The sequence below is a fragment of the Pristiophorus japonicus genome, chromosome 2 (genome assembly GCF_044704955.1).
Source record: "Pristiophorus japonicus isolate sPriJap1 chromosome 2, sPriJap1.hap1, whole genome shotgun sequence".
In the NCBI taxonomy this organism is placed as follows: Eukaryota; Metazoa; Chordata; class Chondrichthyes; family Pristiophoridae; genus Pristiophorus; species Pristiophorus japonicus.
In genome coordinates, this window is record NC_091978.1 from 167,019,637 (window position 1) to 167,038,224 (window position 18,588).

At 45.0% G+C, this 18,588-nt stretch overlaps 1 protein-coding gene across 3 annotated transcripts in view; it reads left to right on the forward strand.

The window, feature by feature from the left end:
* The window catches only part of LOC139242055 (BTB/POZ domain-containing protein KCTD8-like), a 445,346-nt gene that overhangs the window by 132,494 nt on the left and 294,264 nt on the right, over positions 1 to 18,588 (forward strand). The window contains exon 2 of one of the 3 annotated variants that reach the window (XM_070870210.1): positions 1,780 to 1,791. The exons of the other annotated variants lie outside the window; for them this stretch is intronic. Coding sequence (XP_070726311.1) covers positions 1,780 to 1,791 — 12 coding nt within the window. The remainder of the gene's footprint in view (positions 1 to 1,779; positions 1,792 to 18,588) is intronic. 3 annotated transcript variants of the gene reach the window in all.

Below are 18,588 nucleotides of genomic sequence, written 5' to 3' on the forward strand. Positions count from 1 at the left end.
ACCATGTGTGTGGCTCAACACCTGCATGTGCATACATGCACAGAAGGAAAGAACAAAAAAAAACATAGGATTAATTACATCACTGTTTGGGTTCTGCATCACTGTTTGGGTTTAGCAGTAGTGGAACAAGTATATTTTACAGGTAATGTACATACGTGGTATCACAGGCTTGCCCCTGGGTTGTGTAGGTGCAGGTGGGTGAGGACGCTAGTGACAGAGTGACCGGACTGTGTCCAGGTTGTCTGATGGCAGCGCTGCACCTCCTGCCAGCTGGGTGGACTCGGATCGCTCCCCTGGCTGAGTCTCAGGGCCTTTGCCATTGTATAGTGGTGGGCAGAGCCACAGGAGTGTGTGGCCTCCCTGTCCTCCTTTGAGAGCTGCGGTGTCTCCCTGCTGCCCTTCAGCGATGGTGGGGGCCTGGTCGTCCCAGGTCTCGTTGGGAAAGCTGGAGGGTGCATGCCTCTTGCTCCCGGTATTGGCCCTGGTGGCTAGAGAGGTAGGGCCGATCAGGGGCAAGGTACCGATAGTGGTGCCTTTGCCATCCGCTGACCACTGGCCCTGCAGCTGGTATGCTCCCTGTATGTGTGGCCACGCTCCCTGGGGCATCACATCGGTCCCGGAGGCGCAGGCTACATAGTCGGGTAGCCCACTGGACCTGGGTGCTTCTGACGGAAGGTTGCCCTTGGTTTTGTTGACGTACATGTAGAACCCGGCATCGCACATCATTACTTCATTTACTCTCACAATACATTGGTTCTGACCACAATTGCCTGACTTAACATGGTTAGTTAAATTTACATACATGAATTTGTCAATTACATCACTTACATATGTATCACCGGCATCACTGTATAAAGAGTAGTACTGTCCCTTTAATTGTGATGGATTGCTAGTCTCCTTTAAGAGGGCTTTGCAATCTTTACCCCAATCCGGTTCGCTGCTCAGCATCACTTGTTGCTCCCTCAATGCTGCCCCTCGTGGTCTTGCCGTCGCCATCTTTACTTCAGGCGCTTCACCTCGTGGTGCGGGCGCCATCTTCTTTCTCTCCACGAGGTAGGCTGCGGTGATCCTTTTCTCCCCAGGTTCTACCACGGAAGCAGGGAAGTTGTCTTCTGCACGGATTTTCTTCCTCTGGAGTTCTGCCACTGGAGCCTGGAAGGTGAGATCGGGTCACTTTGGCTGGATCATCTCACCGTTGGGTTGAGCGGTCTGGGTCGTCTCCACGCAGTCGAGTTGAGCGGCTGGTTTTTCAGGTGCTGTGCTGGATCCAACTTCGGGGCCATGGAGGACATCGACTGCCGGAGGCTGGAGGTTTTCCCAGCTCCAATGGATCTTTTTCATCCATCTGCTTCCTAGCAGTGTCGGACCATCACCAGCAATGATCCACAAAGATAACTTGTGCATCGTGCCGTCATGGGATACCTGGACATCCACGCTGCCAACGACTGGGATGGTGTCATTTGTGTAGGTGAGCAGCTTCACTTGGATCGGGATCATTTTAGGTTGTTCGATTGGATTGTCCCAGAGTTTCTCAAAGGCCGCCTGATTCATTAGTGACTGTCTCACCCCTGCGTCCACCTCCATTATGACTGGAACTTCGTTGATTTCGACTTCCATTTTCAACGGGGAACTCTCGGTGGTGCAGGTAAACACTCCGTATACCTCATCATGGGGCTGAGCTGCCTCATGGAATCTCTCTTCATCGACGCTGGAGTCCGGGTGATCGGCTAACTCTTCATCGACTCGGTGAGTACAATTTCTCTGGCACATTCGCTGGAGGTGGACCTTCGTGTTACAGCCTTTGCATGTATAATCTTTATAGTGGCACTGGTGGGCCCTGTGATTTCCTCCACAGTGCCAGCATGGGGTTAGCCGGTTGGCCCCATGTGGCGGACTCAGGGTTGTGGGACTTGGGGTTCTTTTCTCTCTTTCCTGAGAGAGACCGCTTGCAGCAGCCTTGCCTCTAAAAGGCTCTAGTCGGTTCACAGTACTTGCCGGGTTAGAGTCCTGGGGGTGAGTCATCCGCTTGGAATTGCAGGCCGAGACCATAAACGCCTGGCTCACGTTAAATGCCTTCTGCAGGCTGATCGTGATGTCCGCAGAGAGCAGCTTGTGGAGAAGGCCCCCTTGGCCGATTCCAATAACGAAAATGTCCCGCAACGCTTCGGTGAGGTGGTCGCCAAAATCACACGGTGCAGCCAATCATCTGAGGTCTGCAGCATATTTTGCGATTTCTTGGCCTTCAGACCGCCGGTGGGTGTAGGACCAGTGTCTGGTTGTGAGGATGCTCTCTTTAGGTTTGAGCTGTTCCTGTATCATCATTACGAGCTCCACATATGTTTTGGTTGTTGCCTTCGCTGGGGCTAACAAGTCCCTGACGAGGCTATAGACGATGGGCCCACAACTGCTGAGCAGGATAGCTCTGCGCTTATCAGCCAGCGAGGTCGGGTTGTCTCCCGCCAAGTTGTTCGCAATAAAAAAATGTTCAAGCCTTTCCACAAAGGCCTCCCAATCTTCCCCATTGGCAAATTGTTGAAACGTGCCACAGTTAGCCATTTTCACGTGGAAATTCATAATCTTGTCGCCAGTTGTTGTGTCTGTAAGCACTCTAGTAATGACTCCACAAGGCAAGGTATTATACTTGAACTGTGGTGACCTTAGTCCATTTATTAGAGCTCCTGAGTGAGGGTACAGCAAGGTGAGCTCCCTTTTATACCTGGTTACCTGTCGTGTACAGGTGACCCCTAGGTCTCCACCAGTTGCACCCTCTGGTGGTACAAGCATAGTGTATACAGTGTGAAGGTACATCCAGTAGTCTTATGTAACTGTATATTGAGTGTACAGGGAGTATACTTATATTATACATACACAACAGATTCCACTCCCCCAATGAGCAGATAATTTGTGACAGCAATCAGGGGATCATTCATGTCAATGCCATATATCCAAGATGTAACCATATGCCTTCATTCTTTGTCATTTGGTCTTCCTTGACCTGTTCAGGGAACAATATCAGATCCATAGATGGCTTCTGATCAACAAAGTATTTCCCCAGTTTCCATAGCCATCGGCAATGACCCAGAGCAGAGTGCCCCAAACAGCAGTAGATGAGCGCCACAATGAGGCACATGCAGCTACAAAGCTGGTGGTGATCGAGAGGGCCAGCAGCGTGCTGAAAGCATGATTTGCTGTCTGGCATGCTCCAGATCCAGAATTGTGATAGCCTGCTGTACCCTTCACAAATTTACCATTCAGGAAGGGCAGTGCTTTCACATGTCTGACAATGAGGCTCTGGCTACTTGGAGCAGACCATCATACCTAATCTAATTTCCCAATCAACCTTAGCTAATTCACCCCTGATACCTACATAATTGTCTATATTTAAGCTTAAGACTCTCGGCATCAAACAGGAAATTAGAGATGCATGTAGCAAGGATACTACAGTAATTGTAGGTGACTTTAATCTACATATAGATTGGTCAAACCAAATTAGTAATAATACTGTGGCAGATGAATTCCTGGAGTGTGTAGACCAGTATGTTGAGGAACCTACTAGGGAACAGGCTATCCTGGATTGGATATTATGCAATGAGAAGGGGTTAATTAACAGTCTTGTTGTGTGGGGTTCTTTAGGGAAGACTGACCATGACATGATTGAATTCTTTATTAAAATGGAAAGTGAAGTCGTCCAATCCGAAACTAGGGTCCTAAATCTAAACAAATGAAACTATGAAGGTATGAGGAATGAATTAGCTATGATAAATTGGAAAGATTCATTAAAAGGCATGACGGTGGGTAGGCAATGGCTAATATTTAAGGAACGAATGCATGAATTGCAACAGTTATACATTCCTTTCAGGCGTAAAAACACAAAAGGAAAAGTGAACCAACCATGGCTAACAAAAGAAACTTAGGTTAGTTTTAGATCCAAAGAGGAGATATACAAAGTTGCCAGAAAAAGTAGCAAGCCTGAGGATTGGGAGCAGTTTAGAATTCAGCAAAAAAGGACCAAGAGATTGATTAAGAGGGGAAAAATAGAGTATGAGAGTAAACTTGTAAGGAATATAAAAACTGACTGCAAAAGCTTCTATAAGTACGTAAAAAGAAAAAGATTAGTGAAGACAAATGTAGATCCTTTACAGACAGTAACGGGAGAATTTGTAATGGGGAACAAGGAAATGACAGAACAATTAAATAAATAATTTGGTACTGTCTTCACGGAAGAAGACACAAATAATGTCCCAGAAATGCTAGGGAACCAAGGGTCTAGTGAGCAAGAGGAATGAAAGGAAATGATTATTAATAAGAAAATAGTGCTGGAGAAACTAATGGAACTGAAGGCCAATAAATCCCCAGGGCCTGATGATCTGCATCCCAGACTACTAAAAGAGATAGCCATGGAAATGCATTGGTTGTCATTTTCCAAAATTCTACAGATTATGGAACAGTTCCTGCAGATTGGAGGGGGGCAAATATGACCCCACTATTTAAAAAAGAAGGGAGAGAAAAAACAGGAAACTACAGACCGGTTAGCCTAACATCAGTAGTAGGGAAAATGCTAGAGTCTATTATAAAGGATGTGATAATGGCACACTTAGATAATATCAATGGGATTAAACAAAATCAACATGGATTTATGAAAGGAAAATCATGTTTGACAAACCACCTGGAGTTTTTTGAGGATGCAACTGATAGAATAGATAAGGGAGAATCAGTGGATGTAGTGTATTTGGATTTTCAGAAGGCCTTTGATAAAGTCCCACATTAGTGTGCAAAATTAAAGCACATAGGATTGCGGGTAATGTATTGGCATGGATTGAAAATTGGTTAACTGATAGGAAACAGAAAATAGGAATAAACGGGTCTTTTTCGGGGTGGTGGGCAGTGACTAGTGGGGTACTCAGTGCTTGGGTCCCAGCTATTCACAATATATATAAATGATTTGGATGAGGGAACCAAATGCAATATTTCCATGTTTGCTGATGACACAAAACTTGGTGGGATTGTGAGTTATGAGGAGGATGCAAAGATGCTACAAGGCGATTTAGATAGGTTGAGTGAGTGGGCAAACACATCGCAGATGCAGTATAACATGGATAAATGTGAAATTATCCACTTTGGTAGGAAAAACATAAGGACAAAGTATTATTTAAAAGGGGATGGCTTGGGAAGTGTCAATGTACAGAGGGACCTGGGTGTCCTTGTACACCAGTCATTGAAAGCAAACATGCAGGTGCAGCAAGCAGTTAGGAAAGCAAATGGTATGTTGGCCTTCATTGCAAAAGGATTTGAGAACAGGAGCAAGGGTGTCTTACTACAGTTATATAGGGCCTTGGTGAGACTTTATTGTGTGCAGTTTTGGTCTCCTTACCTAAGAAAAGATATAGTTGCCATGGGGGGAGTGCAGCGAAGGTTCACCAGACTGATTCCTGGGATGGCAGGACTGTCATATGAGGAGAGATTGGGTCGACTCGGCCTGTATTCACTAGAGTTTAGAAGAATGAGAGGGAATCTCACTGAAACGTATAACATTCTGACTGGGTTGGATAGACTGGATACAGGGAAGATGTTTCCCCTGGCTGGGAAGTCTAGAACAAGGGGTCACAGTCTCAGGATAAGGGGCAGGAAATTTAGGACCGAGATTAGGAGAAATTTTTTCACTCAGAGGTTGGTGAACCTGTGGACTTCTCTACCACAGAAGGGTGTGGAGGCCAAGTCACTGAATATATTTAAAAGGGAGATAGATGGATTTCTAGAAACAAAAGACATCAAGGGGTATGGGGAAAAAGCGGGAATATGGTGTTGAGATAGAAGATCAGTCATGATCATATTGAATGGCGGTGTAGACTCGGAGAGCCGAATGGCCTACTACTGCTTCTATTTTCGATGTTTCTATGTTTCTATGTTTCCAACTGAAGTATTTCACTCTCAGAACTCAAAGTGAAATTTTATCATATTATGATCACTCTTCCCCAGAGGATCCTTTCCTATGAGAGTACTAATTAACCCGATCTCATTATACAATGCAAGATCTAAAATAGCCTGTTCACTGGTTGGTACCATAACATGTTGTTCTAGAAAACTGTTTCAAATGCATTCCATGAACTTGTCCTCCAGACAAACTTTACCAATTTGATTTGCACAGTCTATATGAAGATTAAAGTTCCCCATGATTATTGTATTGCCTTTGTTTCAAGCTCCAGTTATTTGTTGATTAATACTCTGTCCAATGGTATAGCTATTGATTGGGGGTCTATGAACTGCTCCCACCAGTGTTGTCTGCTCCTTGTTATTTCTTACCTTCACCCATACTGATTCAACTTCCTGATATTCCGAGCCAAGATCCTTTCTCACTACTGTCCTTATGTCATCCTTCATTATCAGGGCCATCCGTGCCCCCCACCCCACCCTCCCACACACCCACAAGCTCCTTTTCCATTCTGCCTGTCTTTTCTAAATGTCAAGTACCCTAGAATATTTCATTCCCAATCTTGGTCACCTTGAAGCCACTTCTCATAAATGACTATTAGATCAAAGCCATTTATTTCTATTTGTGCCACTAATTCATCTATCTTGTTATGAATACTTCGTGTATTCAGGTAAAGAGCTTTTTTAATTTTAACTTTTGATTATTATTCTCTGTTTTTACCTTATTCACTGATGCGCTTTAACTGATAAACTCTCTGTCCCTTCCTGTCACATTCTGCTTATCTTTACCCAAATTGCTACACTGCTCCATTGCCTTGACTTTTCTATTCAGATTTCTAAATTTCCCCTCATCTCACTCCTCCCCCCCCTGTTTAGTTTAAAGCCCTATCTACAGCCCTAGTTATTTGATTTGCCAGCATACTGGGCCCAGTCTGATTTAAGTGGAAACCATCCCAACAGCATAGCTCCCTATTTCCCCAGAATTGGTTCCAGTGTCCCATGAATTGAAACCTCTTCTTCCCACACCACTCTCTGAGCCATGCATTTAATTTTCTAATCTGCCTGTCCCTATGCAAATTACACATGGCTCAGGTAACAATCCAGAGATTATTACCTTTGAGGTTGTGCTTTTTAATTTGGATCCTAGCTCCTCAAACTCTCTCAGCAGAATCTCATTCCTAGTTCTCTCTATGTCATTGGTTCCTACATGGACCATGGCAACTGGATCCTCCCCCCTCCCACTCCAAATTATTCTCCAGCCGCGAGGAGATACCCTTAACCCTGGCACCTGGCAGGCAACACAGCCTTTGGAACTCCCGGTTGTGGCTGCAGAGAACAGTATCTATCCCTGAGATATATTAAACAATAATTAATATAGGTATTTTAAAAAAAGAACAATCTGATTTTCTCATAAAACTAACAATGACTATACTACAAAAATATTTCCATTGGTGAAGCACTTTGAGACATCTGAGGACATGAAGGTATCTATAAATACAAGTTTGTTCTTTCTTAAGCTATTATATATATCTGGCCCAGGGAATGCTTCTTGCTTGAAATGGAAAATGATTTCAATTGCTAATGCTTGTGTCGCTTATACTGTCCGCCAGATTGAATTAACCATAAGAATGCAGGTGTAGTATTGCTCCAAAGCAGCCAACATAAATCTAACAGCATGTGAGGCTTCAAATGATGTTGCTAAGAGCTATATAGTTACACAGACAAGAAAAGCACAAATATATATATATGTGTAGTCTCTCTTTATTCTTTGTGGATTCAGCAGCAACTGTGAAGAACAGACCAAGAACTCATGGGCTGCCGTTCATGGTGTTAGAAACATCAAGAACTTTCTGACTCAGAGGTGAGAACGCTACCACTAAGCCAAAGGTTCACTCCCATTTTCATATTAAACAACATCAAATAAAGCAATATTATCACTGGGAAAGGGAATATTTCATTTTTTTTATAGAGTATCAGTATCAATTTTTTCTCAAGTCAGATATAGGCTGAGCTACATGCTGAATAAAATTCCAACTACCCCAATGACATGTCTTAATTCTAATTCCAACTTTGGAAGAGCACTCTCAAATGCAGCAGTATATTTTTAAAAGCTTTTGCACATCCTTTTGCCTAATTTTTCTCGACTAACATCTATATTACACAATACTGTGATGTGATGATTCAGGCAGGATTGTTCTTTAATGTGAGCACTGTTTTAGGAAATTTTGAGACAGTTGGTGATACAGGTATCATATCAAACCTAGCTGCTACATTGGAAGGCTGGATTAGTTACTGCGATATAGAGACTTCTGCACACAGAGGCCTTTAATAATTATTTTAAAAATTCTAAGTGAAGTATTGGGATCAGTATGCATTTCACTTCAAACAACATTGTTCACTTTCTGATAAACGTCATATTCTTTGAAATGCTCAGCACCCATAGAGAGTAGTGCCTGACTAATCGGTCTGTAATTCAAAGGTATTCGAGAGGCCATGAAGAACAAAGCTGCCTCACAGAGGTATATTTAAATGCTAGGTTTCCAGGCAATCATTCGTAATGTCAGTTGATGACCTTGAGGTCAGCTTTATAATCAGTGCTCAGTTTGAGATTAATAGATTAGCATCTTGGATTTCTGGCTTCATGTACAGCTCAATAATAAGCAGATGACACTCTGACATTAGATGCAATAATCAGTTGACTTAGCAACATGTAGTTATAGAGAAACTCGAATGAGTAGACCGAGTCAATTATATTGACAACCTCAGGTGAGACTGACACTTTCATATAAATAAAACCAATGCTACATTGTATCCCAACAAAGTTCTGACTTTACTTGGAGAGTTTCAGCATAAAACTGTACTGAAGTTCATTATATTTAGTTTATTTAGGTACCATAGAAATCTACAATTAATGTACTGTAGTTGTATATTTATGTTTGTACCCTTATAAAATGTTTAATTACAATGTATGAAAGCAATATTTTGCAAAATGTATTTTATGCATGTGAGCATGTCCCATGTTTCATATTTCAGCTGGGATATATAAAGAATGAAACCTAACCCACTCCCCCACATACAAGTATGCAGTTCTTTGTATAAATATTAATCACTTAGAGATGTTTCTCTCTCCAACATGGCTCTTAGCTCTCACATGTACGCATTCAAAAAGCTTCCCTGTTGGCTCAGCTGGTTGTGTAAGGAATAGCTGAGTGATGCAGGCTTGGAAGGTCTTGGGCTCAGTTCCTGGTGTGTTTAGTTGCTGATCTGGGGCGGGGTAGTTTTAGGGTTGGTGTAATGCTATGTCAATACCCCTGGGCTAGGTGGAGAGAATCAGCCAAGGTTATTGCTCCTGATAACTAATTGTTGAACTCATTTGAAACTGCTTGTGTGAGTTGGTTGAGAACAGAGACAGGTTCAGCTGTGAAGCTCCTTACAATCTCCAATCATTGTTTCAGCTCATCCTCATATTTGTTTCGCTGAATGTCAATAATATCAATTTTTATTTTTTCAGAATTATCACGCCTCTGCAATGACTGTGTTTCTCTTCTTTGGTTATCACACAAAATGTCCAATGGCAGTCTATAGAAAATTACCAATCACATTCTATAACCAGTCACATCCCACCAAAATGACCAATCGATTTTTACCCCACAATGCAATTACCATTCACACGAGTTTCAGGCTCCATGGAAAACTATTGGTAACTGATGGCTTGATAATGATTGATAATCAGTTGGATTTTATTATATTGGTAAATGTTGTGAATTGTGAGATGAAATGATTATGATTGGCTCTTTAATCAGATTTTTTGATTGAGCAATATATCCTTGGATCTCGGCAATCCTAGAACTCAATTTATCATTAGGATGAGGTGGAACATTATATGAGAAACTCATTATAAAGAGTAATGGGCTCCATTTTCACCACAAATTGGTGCCTCCAGACAGTGTTGCTACTTCTACTGAAAGTCCCCCTAATTCTACCCTCAGCCCACCCATGGTGGCCAGGAGCGATCTGATAGCTTAATGCTCTCCCTACTCATTCCCATGATCTGTCCTATGCCCTATGCATCCTACATTCCCACCCTCCTCGGCCATCTCCCAGGTGTAGCTTGCTGCAATCTACTGTGACCCGCAGCCTCAGACTCTACCCCATGTAATGTTGTGTCGGTTGTATCGCTCAGCAAAGGGCTTAGTGTCCTCGGGGAGTTCCCCAGCTCCAGTTGCAATGTAATCATGTCATCATTGACGTCTTCCTGCTGCCCTTCATTGTCCAGCTTATCCTCGTCCTGAAGTTGATGAAGAATATCTGGACAGATGGCATCCTGATCTTCTGCTTCAACTTCTGTCTCTTTCTGTTGTGCAACATCTGCAAAACATAACAGAGCAGATGTTTGGTTCGCAGCAGGGAAGGGGGCAGAGGGGGCAGGGTAACATGAGTATGTGGCAGGGCTTACCCTCTCTCGGTAACCTGGGCCCTGTGTCTATATTGGTGGTTGATTGATTGATCTTCTCTTGTGAGATTGATTCAAATCAGTGATCCTCTGTTCTACGGCTGTTAATTGTACCTACTTAGCGCACCTCCTCCAGTTTTTGACCTTTCTCGGTTGATCAGTGACACCTTCCTCTGCAAAGATGAAAATAGAACCTTTTAAGTGAGGGTCCTTCTGCTGTGGAGGCCACACTCATAAACACACACACACACACACACACACACACATTAATCACATTTACAAATGTAATTGCAGTGCATAAATACTTACGGTAACTGCTTGGCCAAGGTCCTGCCACTTCTTTTTGACCTGCACGCCGCTTCTCGGGGTCATAGCCACTTCAGTGAACTCTTCTGCAACTTGTTCCCAAAGTTTTGCTCGTAGAGAGGGTTTCAGTTTTTTTTGTCCAATTCTTCCTTTATTCTCAAGCACATCCCATCGCCTCTCAATGATGTCAACCAAGGGCTCACTTTCTTCTGCTTAAAATCTCTTGGCCTTTCCCCCTTCCCCTTCCCCTTCTCCTTCCCCTTCCCTTGGATCCATCTTTTGCATCTAAAATTTAAATGTCCAGATCCAGCTCTGATCCGAATGTATTATCACAAGCTCTTGATCCAGACCAGGAAGTTCACTGTGGATGCATGGACACACACATCACGTGGAAAAAGTTTTCTTTTTCCGGCGCATGCTCACTGACTTTTCAGCGCACACTTGAAGCTCCACCCCCAGATTTAACTTCGGGTACCGCAGCGCCAAAATAAAATTTTACTTTGACAAAAAGTGTATTTATTTTTTCCGGTGCAAACGGGCACAAATAAATCGTCCATACATCCTCTTGGGCTCCAAAAATCGGCAAAGAGGAAAATAGAGCCCAATAGCTGGGGTTAGGAAACAAAGATTAACTTATATACGTATATTTTTTTTGAAAATTTTGCCTGAGATATACTAAACAATGATATAGGTATTCGGGAAAAGAAACAGAGAAACATAGAAACATAGAAAATAGGTGCAGGAGCAGGCCATTCAGCCCTTCTAGCCTGCACCGCCATTCAATGAGTTCATGGCTGAACATGAAACTTCAGTACCCCCTTCCTGCTTTCACGCCATACCCCTTGATCCCCCGAGTAGTAAGGACTTCATCTAACTCCATTTTGAATATATTTAGTGAATTGGCCTCAACTACTTTCTGTGGTAGAGAATTCCACAGGTTCACCACTCTCTGGGTGAAGAAGTTTCTCCTCATCTCGGTCCTAAATGGCTTACCCCTTATCCTCAGACTGTGACCCCTGGTTCTGGACTTCCCCAACATTGGGAACATTCTTTCTGCATCGAACCTGTCTAAACCCGTCAGAATTTTAAACGTTTCTATGAGGTCCCCTCTCATTCTTCTGAACTCCAGTGAATACAAGCCCAGTTGATCCAATCTTTCTTGATAGGTCAGTCCCGCCATCCCGGGAATCAGTCTGGTGAACCTTCGCTGCACTCCCTCAATAGCAAGAATGTCCTTCCTCAAGTTAGGAGACCAAAACTGTACACAATACTCCAGGTGTGGCCTCACCAAGGCCCTGTACAACTGTAGCAACACCTCCCTGCCCCTGTATTCAAATCCCCTCGCTATGAAGGCCAACATGCCATTTGCTTTCTTAACCGCCTGCTGTACCTGCATGCTAACCTTCAATGACTGATGTACCATGACACCCAGGTCTCGTTGCACCTTCCCTTTTCCTAATCTGTCACCATTCAGATAATAGTCTGTCTCTCTGTTTTTACCACCAAAGTGGATAACCTCACATTTATCCACATTATACTTCATCTGCCATGCATTTGCCCACTCACCTAACCTATCCAAGTCACTCTGCAGCCTAATAGCATCCTCCTCGCAGCTCACACTGCCACCCAACTTAGTATCATCCGCAAATTTGGAGATACTACATTTAATCCCCTCGTCTAAATCATTAATGTACAATGTAAACAGCTGGGGCCCCAGCACAGAACCTTGCGGCACTCCACTAGTCACTGCCTGCCATTCTGAAAAGTACCCGTTTACTCCTACTCTTTGCTTCCTGTCTGACAACCAGTTCTCAATCCACGTCAGCACACTACCCCCAATCCCATGTGCTTTAACTTTGCACATTAATCTCTTGTGTGGGACCTTGTCGAAAGCCTTCTGAAAGTCCAAATATACCACATCAACTGGTTCTCCTTTGTCCACTTTACTGGAAACATCCTCAAAAAATTCCAGAAGATTTGTCAAGCATGATTTCCCTTTCACAAATCCATGCTGACTTGGACCTATCATGTCACCATTTTCCAGATGCACTGCTATGACATCCTTAATAATTGATTCCATCATTTTACCCACTACTGAGGTCAGGCTGACCGGTCTATAATTCCCTGTTTTCTCTCTCCCTCCTTTTTTAAAAAGTGGGGTTACATTGGCTACCCTCCACTCCATAGGAACTGATCCAGAGTCAATGGAATGTTGGAAAATGACTGTCAATGCATCCGCTATTTCCAAGGCCACCTCCTTAAGTACTCTAGGATGCAGTCCATCAGGCCCTGGGGATTTATCGGCCTTCAATCCCATCAATTTCCCCAACACAATTTCCCGACTAATAAAGATTTCCCTCAGTTCCCCCTCCTTACTAGACCCTCTGACCCCTTTTATATCCGGAAGGTTGTTTGTATCCTCCTTAGTGAATACCGAACCAAAGTACTTGTTCAATTGGTCTGCCATTTCTTTGTTCCCCGTTATGACTTCCCCTGATTCTGACTGCAGAGGACCTACGTTTGTCTTCACCAACCTTTTTCTCTTTACATACCTATAGAAACTTTTGCAATCCGCCTTAATGTTCCCTGCAAGCTTCTTCTCGTACTCCATTTTCCCTGCCCTAATCAAACCCTTTGTCCTCCTCTGCTGAGTTCTAAATTTCTCCCAGTCCCCAGGTTCGCTGCTATTTCTGGCCAATTTGTATGCCACTTCCTTGGCTTTAATACTATCCCTGATTTCCCTAGATAGCCACGGTTGAGCCACCTTCCCCTTTTTATTTTTACGCCAGACAGGAATGTACAATTGTTGTAATTCATCCATGCGGTCTCTAAATGTCTGCCATTGCCCATCCACAGTCAACCCCCTAAGTATCATTCGCCAATCTATCCTAGCCAATTCACGCCTCATACCTTCAAAGTTACCCTTCTTTAAGTTCTGGACCATGGTCTCTGAAATTACTGTTTCATTCTCCATCCTAATGCAGAATTCCACCATATTATGGTCACTCTTCCCCAAGGGGCCTCGCACAATGAGATTGCTAATTAATCCTCTCTCATTACACAACACCCAGTCTAAGATGGCCTCCCCCCTAGTTGGTTCCTCAACATATTGGTCTAGAAAACCATCCCTTATGCACTCCAGGAAATCCTCCTCCACCGTATTGCTTCCAGTTTGGCTAGCCCAATCTATGTGCATATTAAAGTCACCCATTATAACTGCTACACCTTTATTGCATGCACCCCTAATTTCCTGTTTGATGCCCTCCCCAACATCCCTATTACTGTTTGGAGGTCTGTACACAACTCCTACTAACGTTTTTTGCCCTTTGGTGTTCTGCAGCTCCACCCATATAGATTCCACATCATCCAAGCTAATGTCTTTCCTAACTATTGCATTAATCTCCTCTTTAACCAGCAATGCTACCCCACCTCCTTTTCCTTTTATTCTATCCTTCCTGAATGTTGAATACCCCTGAATGTTGAGTTCCCAGCCCTGATCATCCTGGAGCCACGTCTCCGTAATCCCAATCACATCATATTTGTTAACATCTATTTGCACAATTAATTCATCCACCTTATTGCGGATACTCCTTGCATTAAGACACAAAGCCTTCAGGCTTGTTTTATTAACACCCTTTGTCCTTTTAGAATTTTGCTGTACAGTGGCCCTTTTTGTTCTTTGCCTTGGGTTTCTCTGCCCTCCACTTTTCCTCATCTCCTTTCTGTCTTTTGCTTTTGTCTCCTTTTTGTTTCCCTCTGTCTCCCTGCATTGGTTCCCATCCCCCTGCCATATTAGTTTAAATCCTCTCCAACAGCACTAGCAAACACTCCCCCTAGGACATTGGTTCCAGTCCTGCCCAGGTGCAGACCGTCCGGTTTGTACTGGTCCCACCTCCCCCAGAACCGGTCCCAATGCCCCAGGAATTTGAATCCCTCCCTGCTGCACCACTGCTCAAGCCACGTATTCATCTGCGCTATCCTGCGATTCCTACTCTGACTATCACGTGGCACTGGTAGCAATCCCGAGATTACTACTTTTGAGGTCCTACTTTTTAATTTAGCTCCTAGCTCCTTAAATTCGTTTCGTAGGACCTCATCCCTTTTTTTACCTATGTCGTTGGTACCAATGTGCACCACGACAACTGGCTGTTCTCCCTCCCATTTCAGAATGTCCTGCACCCGCTCCGAGACATCCTTGACCCTTGCACCAGGGAGGCAACATACCATCCTGGAGTCTCGGTTGCGGCCGCAGAAACGCCTATCTATTCCCCTCACAATTGAATCCCCTATCACTATCGCTCTCCCACTCTTTTTCTTGCCCTCCTGTGCAGCAGAGCCAGCCACGGTGCCATGAACTTGGCTGCTGCTGCCCTCCCCTGATGAGTCATTCCCCTCAACAGTACCCAAAGCGGTGTATCTGTTTTGCAGGGGGATGACCGCAGGGGACCCCTGCACTACCTTCCTTGCACTGCTCTTCCTGCTGGTCTTCCATTCCCTATCTGGCTGTGGACCCTTCACCTGCGGTAAGACCAACTCACTACACGTGATACTCACGTCATTCTCAGCATCGTGGATGCTCCAGAGTGAATCCACCCTCAGCTCCAACTCTGCAACGCGGTCTGTCAGGAGCTGGAGGCGGATACACTTCCCGCACACGTAGTCGTCAGGGACACCGGAAGTGTCCCTGAGTTCCCACATGGTACAGGAGGAGCATAACACCCGACCGAGCTCTCCTGCCATGTCTTAACCCTTAGATACACTTAAACTGGTAATAACAATGTTAAAAGTTACTGATCAATATAAGAAGAAAAAGAAAAACTACTCACCAATCACCAGCCAATCACTTACCCCCTAGGCTGTGACGTCACCTTTGTATCTTTGCCTTCTCCCTGTAGCTGCACCGGCACGCCTCTCGCCGACCCCGGACTCGTGCTGCCCCGAGCTCCCGCCTCCTCGACTGACTGCTCGAACTGCTCGACTCCCGCTCGCCTTTATAGGCCTCTCGCCGACCCCGGACTCGCGATGCTCCGAGCTCCCGCCTCCTCGACTGACTGCTCGACTCCCGCTGGCCTTTATAGGCCTCTCGCCGACCCCGGACTCGCGCTGCTCCGAGCTCCCGCCTCCTCGACTGACTGCTCGAACTGCTCGACTCCCGCTGGCCTTTATAGGCCTCTCGCCGACCCCGGACTCGCGCTGCTCCGAGATCCCGCCTCCTCGACTGACTGTTGGAAAATGACTGTCAATGCATCCGCTATTTCCAAGGCCACCTCCCTAAGTACTCTGGGATGCAGTCCATCAGGCCCTGGGGATTTATCGGCCTTCAATCCCATCAATTTCCCCAACACAATTTCCCGACTAATAAAGATTTCCCTCAGTTCCTCCTCCTTAATAGACCCTCTGACCACTTTTATATCCGGAAGGTTGTTTGTGTCCTCCTTAGTGAATACTGAACCAAAGTACTTGTTCAATTGGTCTGCCATTTCTTTGTTCCCCGTTATGACTTCTCCTGATTCTGACTGCAGGGGACCTACGTTTGTCTTTACTAACCTTTTTCTCTTTACATACCTATAGAAACTTTTGCAATCCGCCTTAATGTTCCCTGCAAGCTTCTTCTCGTACTCCATTTTCCCTGCCCTAATCAAACCCTTTGTCCTCCTCTGCTGAGTTCTAAATTTCTCCCAGTCCCCTGGTTCGCTGCAATTTCTGGCCAATTTGTATGCCATTTCCTTGGTTTTAATACTATCCCTGATTTCCCTAGATAGCCACGGTTGAGCCACCTTCCCTTTTTTATTTTTACGCCAGACAGGAATGTACAATTGTTGTAATTCATCCATGCGTTCTCTAAATGTCTGCCATTGCCCATCCACAGTCAACCCCTTAAGTATCATTAGCCAATCTATCTTAGCCAATTCATGCCTCATACCTTCAAAGTTACCCTTCTTTAAGTTCTGGACCATGGTCTCTGAATTAACTGTTTCATTCTCCATCCTAATGCAGAATTCCACCATATTATGGTCACTCTTCCCCAAGGGGCCTCGCACAATGAGATTGCTAATTAATCCTCTCTCATTACACAACACCCAGTCTAAGATGGCCTCCCCCCTAGTTGGTTCCTCGACATATTGGTCTAGAAAACCATCCCTTATGCATTCCAGGAAATCCTCCTCCACCGTATTGCTTCCAGTTTGGCTAGCCCAATCTATGTGCATATTAAAGTCACCCATTATAACTGCTGCACCTTTATTGCATGCACTCCTAATTTCCTGTTTGATGCCCTCCCCAACATCACTACTACTGTTTGGAGGTCTGTACACAACTCCCACTAACGATTTTTGCCCTTTAGTGTTCTGCAGCTCTACCCATATAGATTCCACATCATCCAAGCTAATGTCTTTCCTAACTATTGCATTAATCTCCTCTTTAACCAGCAATGCTACCCCACCTCCTTTTCCTTTTATTCTATCCTTCCTGAATGTTGAATATCCCTGGATGTTGAGTTCCCAGCCCTGATCATCCTGGAGCCACGTCTCCGTAATCCCAATCACATCATATTTGTTAACATCTATTTGCACAGTTAATTCATCCACTTTATTGCGGATACTCCTTGCATTAAGACACAAAGCCTTCAGGCTTGCTTTTTTAACACCCTTTGTCCTTTTAGAATTTTGCTGTACAGTGGCCCTTTTTGTTCTTTGCCTTGGGTTTCTCTGCCCTCCACTTTTCCTCATCTCCTTTCTGTCTTTTGCTTTTGCCTCCTTTTTGTCTCCCTCTGTCTCCCTGTAAAGGTTCCCATCCCCCTGCAATATTAGTTTAACTCCTCCCCAACAGCACTAGCAAACACTCCCCCTAGGACATTGGTTCCGGACCTGCCCAGGTGCAGACCGTCCGGCTTGTACTGGTCCCACCTCCCCCAGAACCGGTTCCAATGCCCCAAGAATTTGAATCCCTCCCTGCTGCACCACTGCTCAAGCCATGTATTCATCTGCGCTATCCTACGATTCCTACTCTGACTAGCACGTGGCACTGGTAGCAATCCCGAGATTACTACTTTTGAGGTCCTACTTTTTAATTTAGCTCCTAGCTCCTTAAATTCTTTTCGTAGGACCTCATCCCTTTTTTTACCTATGTCGTTGGTACCAATGTGCACCACGACAACTGGCTGTTCTCCCTCCCATTTCAGAATGTCCTGCACCCGCTCCGAGACATCCTTGACCCTTGCACCAGGGAGGCAACATACCATCCTGGAGTCTCGGTTGCGTCCGCAGAAACGCCTATCTATTCCCCTCACCATCGAATCCCCTATCACTATCGCTCTCCCACTCTTTTTCCTGCCCTCCTTTGCAGCAGAGCCACCTACGGTGCCATGAACTTGGCTGCTGCTGCCCTCCCCTGATGAGTCATCCTCCCCAACAATACTCAAAGCAGTGTATCTGTTTTGCAGGGGGATGACCACAGGGGACCCCTGCACTATCTTTCTTGCACTGCTCTTCCTGCTGGTCTTCCATTCCCTATCTGGCTGTGGACCCTTCTCCTGATTTTCTCTTAAAACCCCTTAGACTGCTCACAACACCTAGCTCCATTGCGACCTCACTTCCGGATCACCACTGCCGTCGAGTACCTGTCCCCCACCACCCGAACACCTCCAGTCCCGTCCCTGATCCTAGCCTCTACCCTGTCTATGTTCACCCACTGCGACCGCCCTTCATGATCCTGATCACTGCTATCCTCCCTCCTGATTGCCCCCTCACCCGCTCATCCCAATTCCCACTCCCCTTTAAAGACTTACTTGAGAGCTATTTGTAAAGTCCTATCCCCTCAGTACAGATTCACACGAGGCATGTAGTGAAGTCAAGGTCACTCTGGACCTGCACCTTTACTTCACAGCTCTGGAATGCTGCACT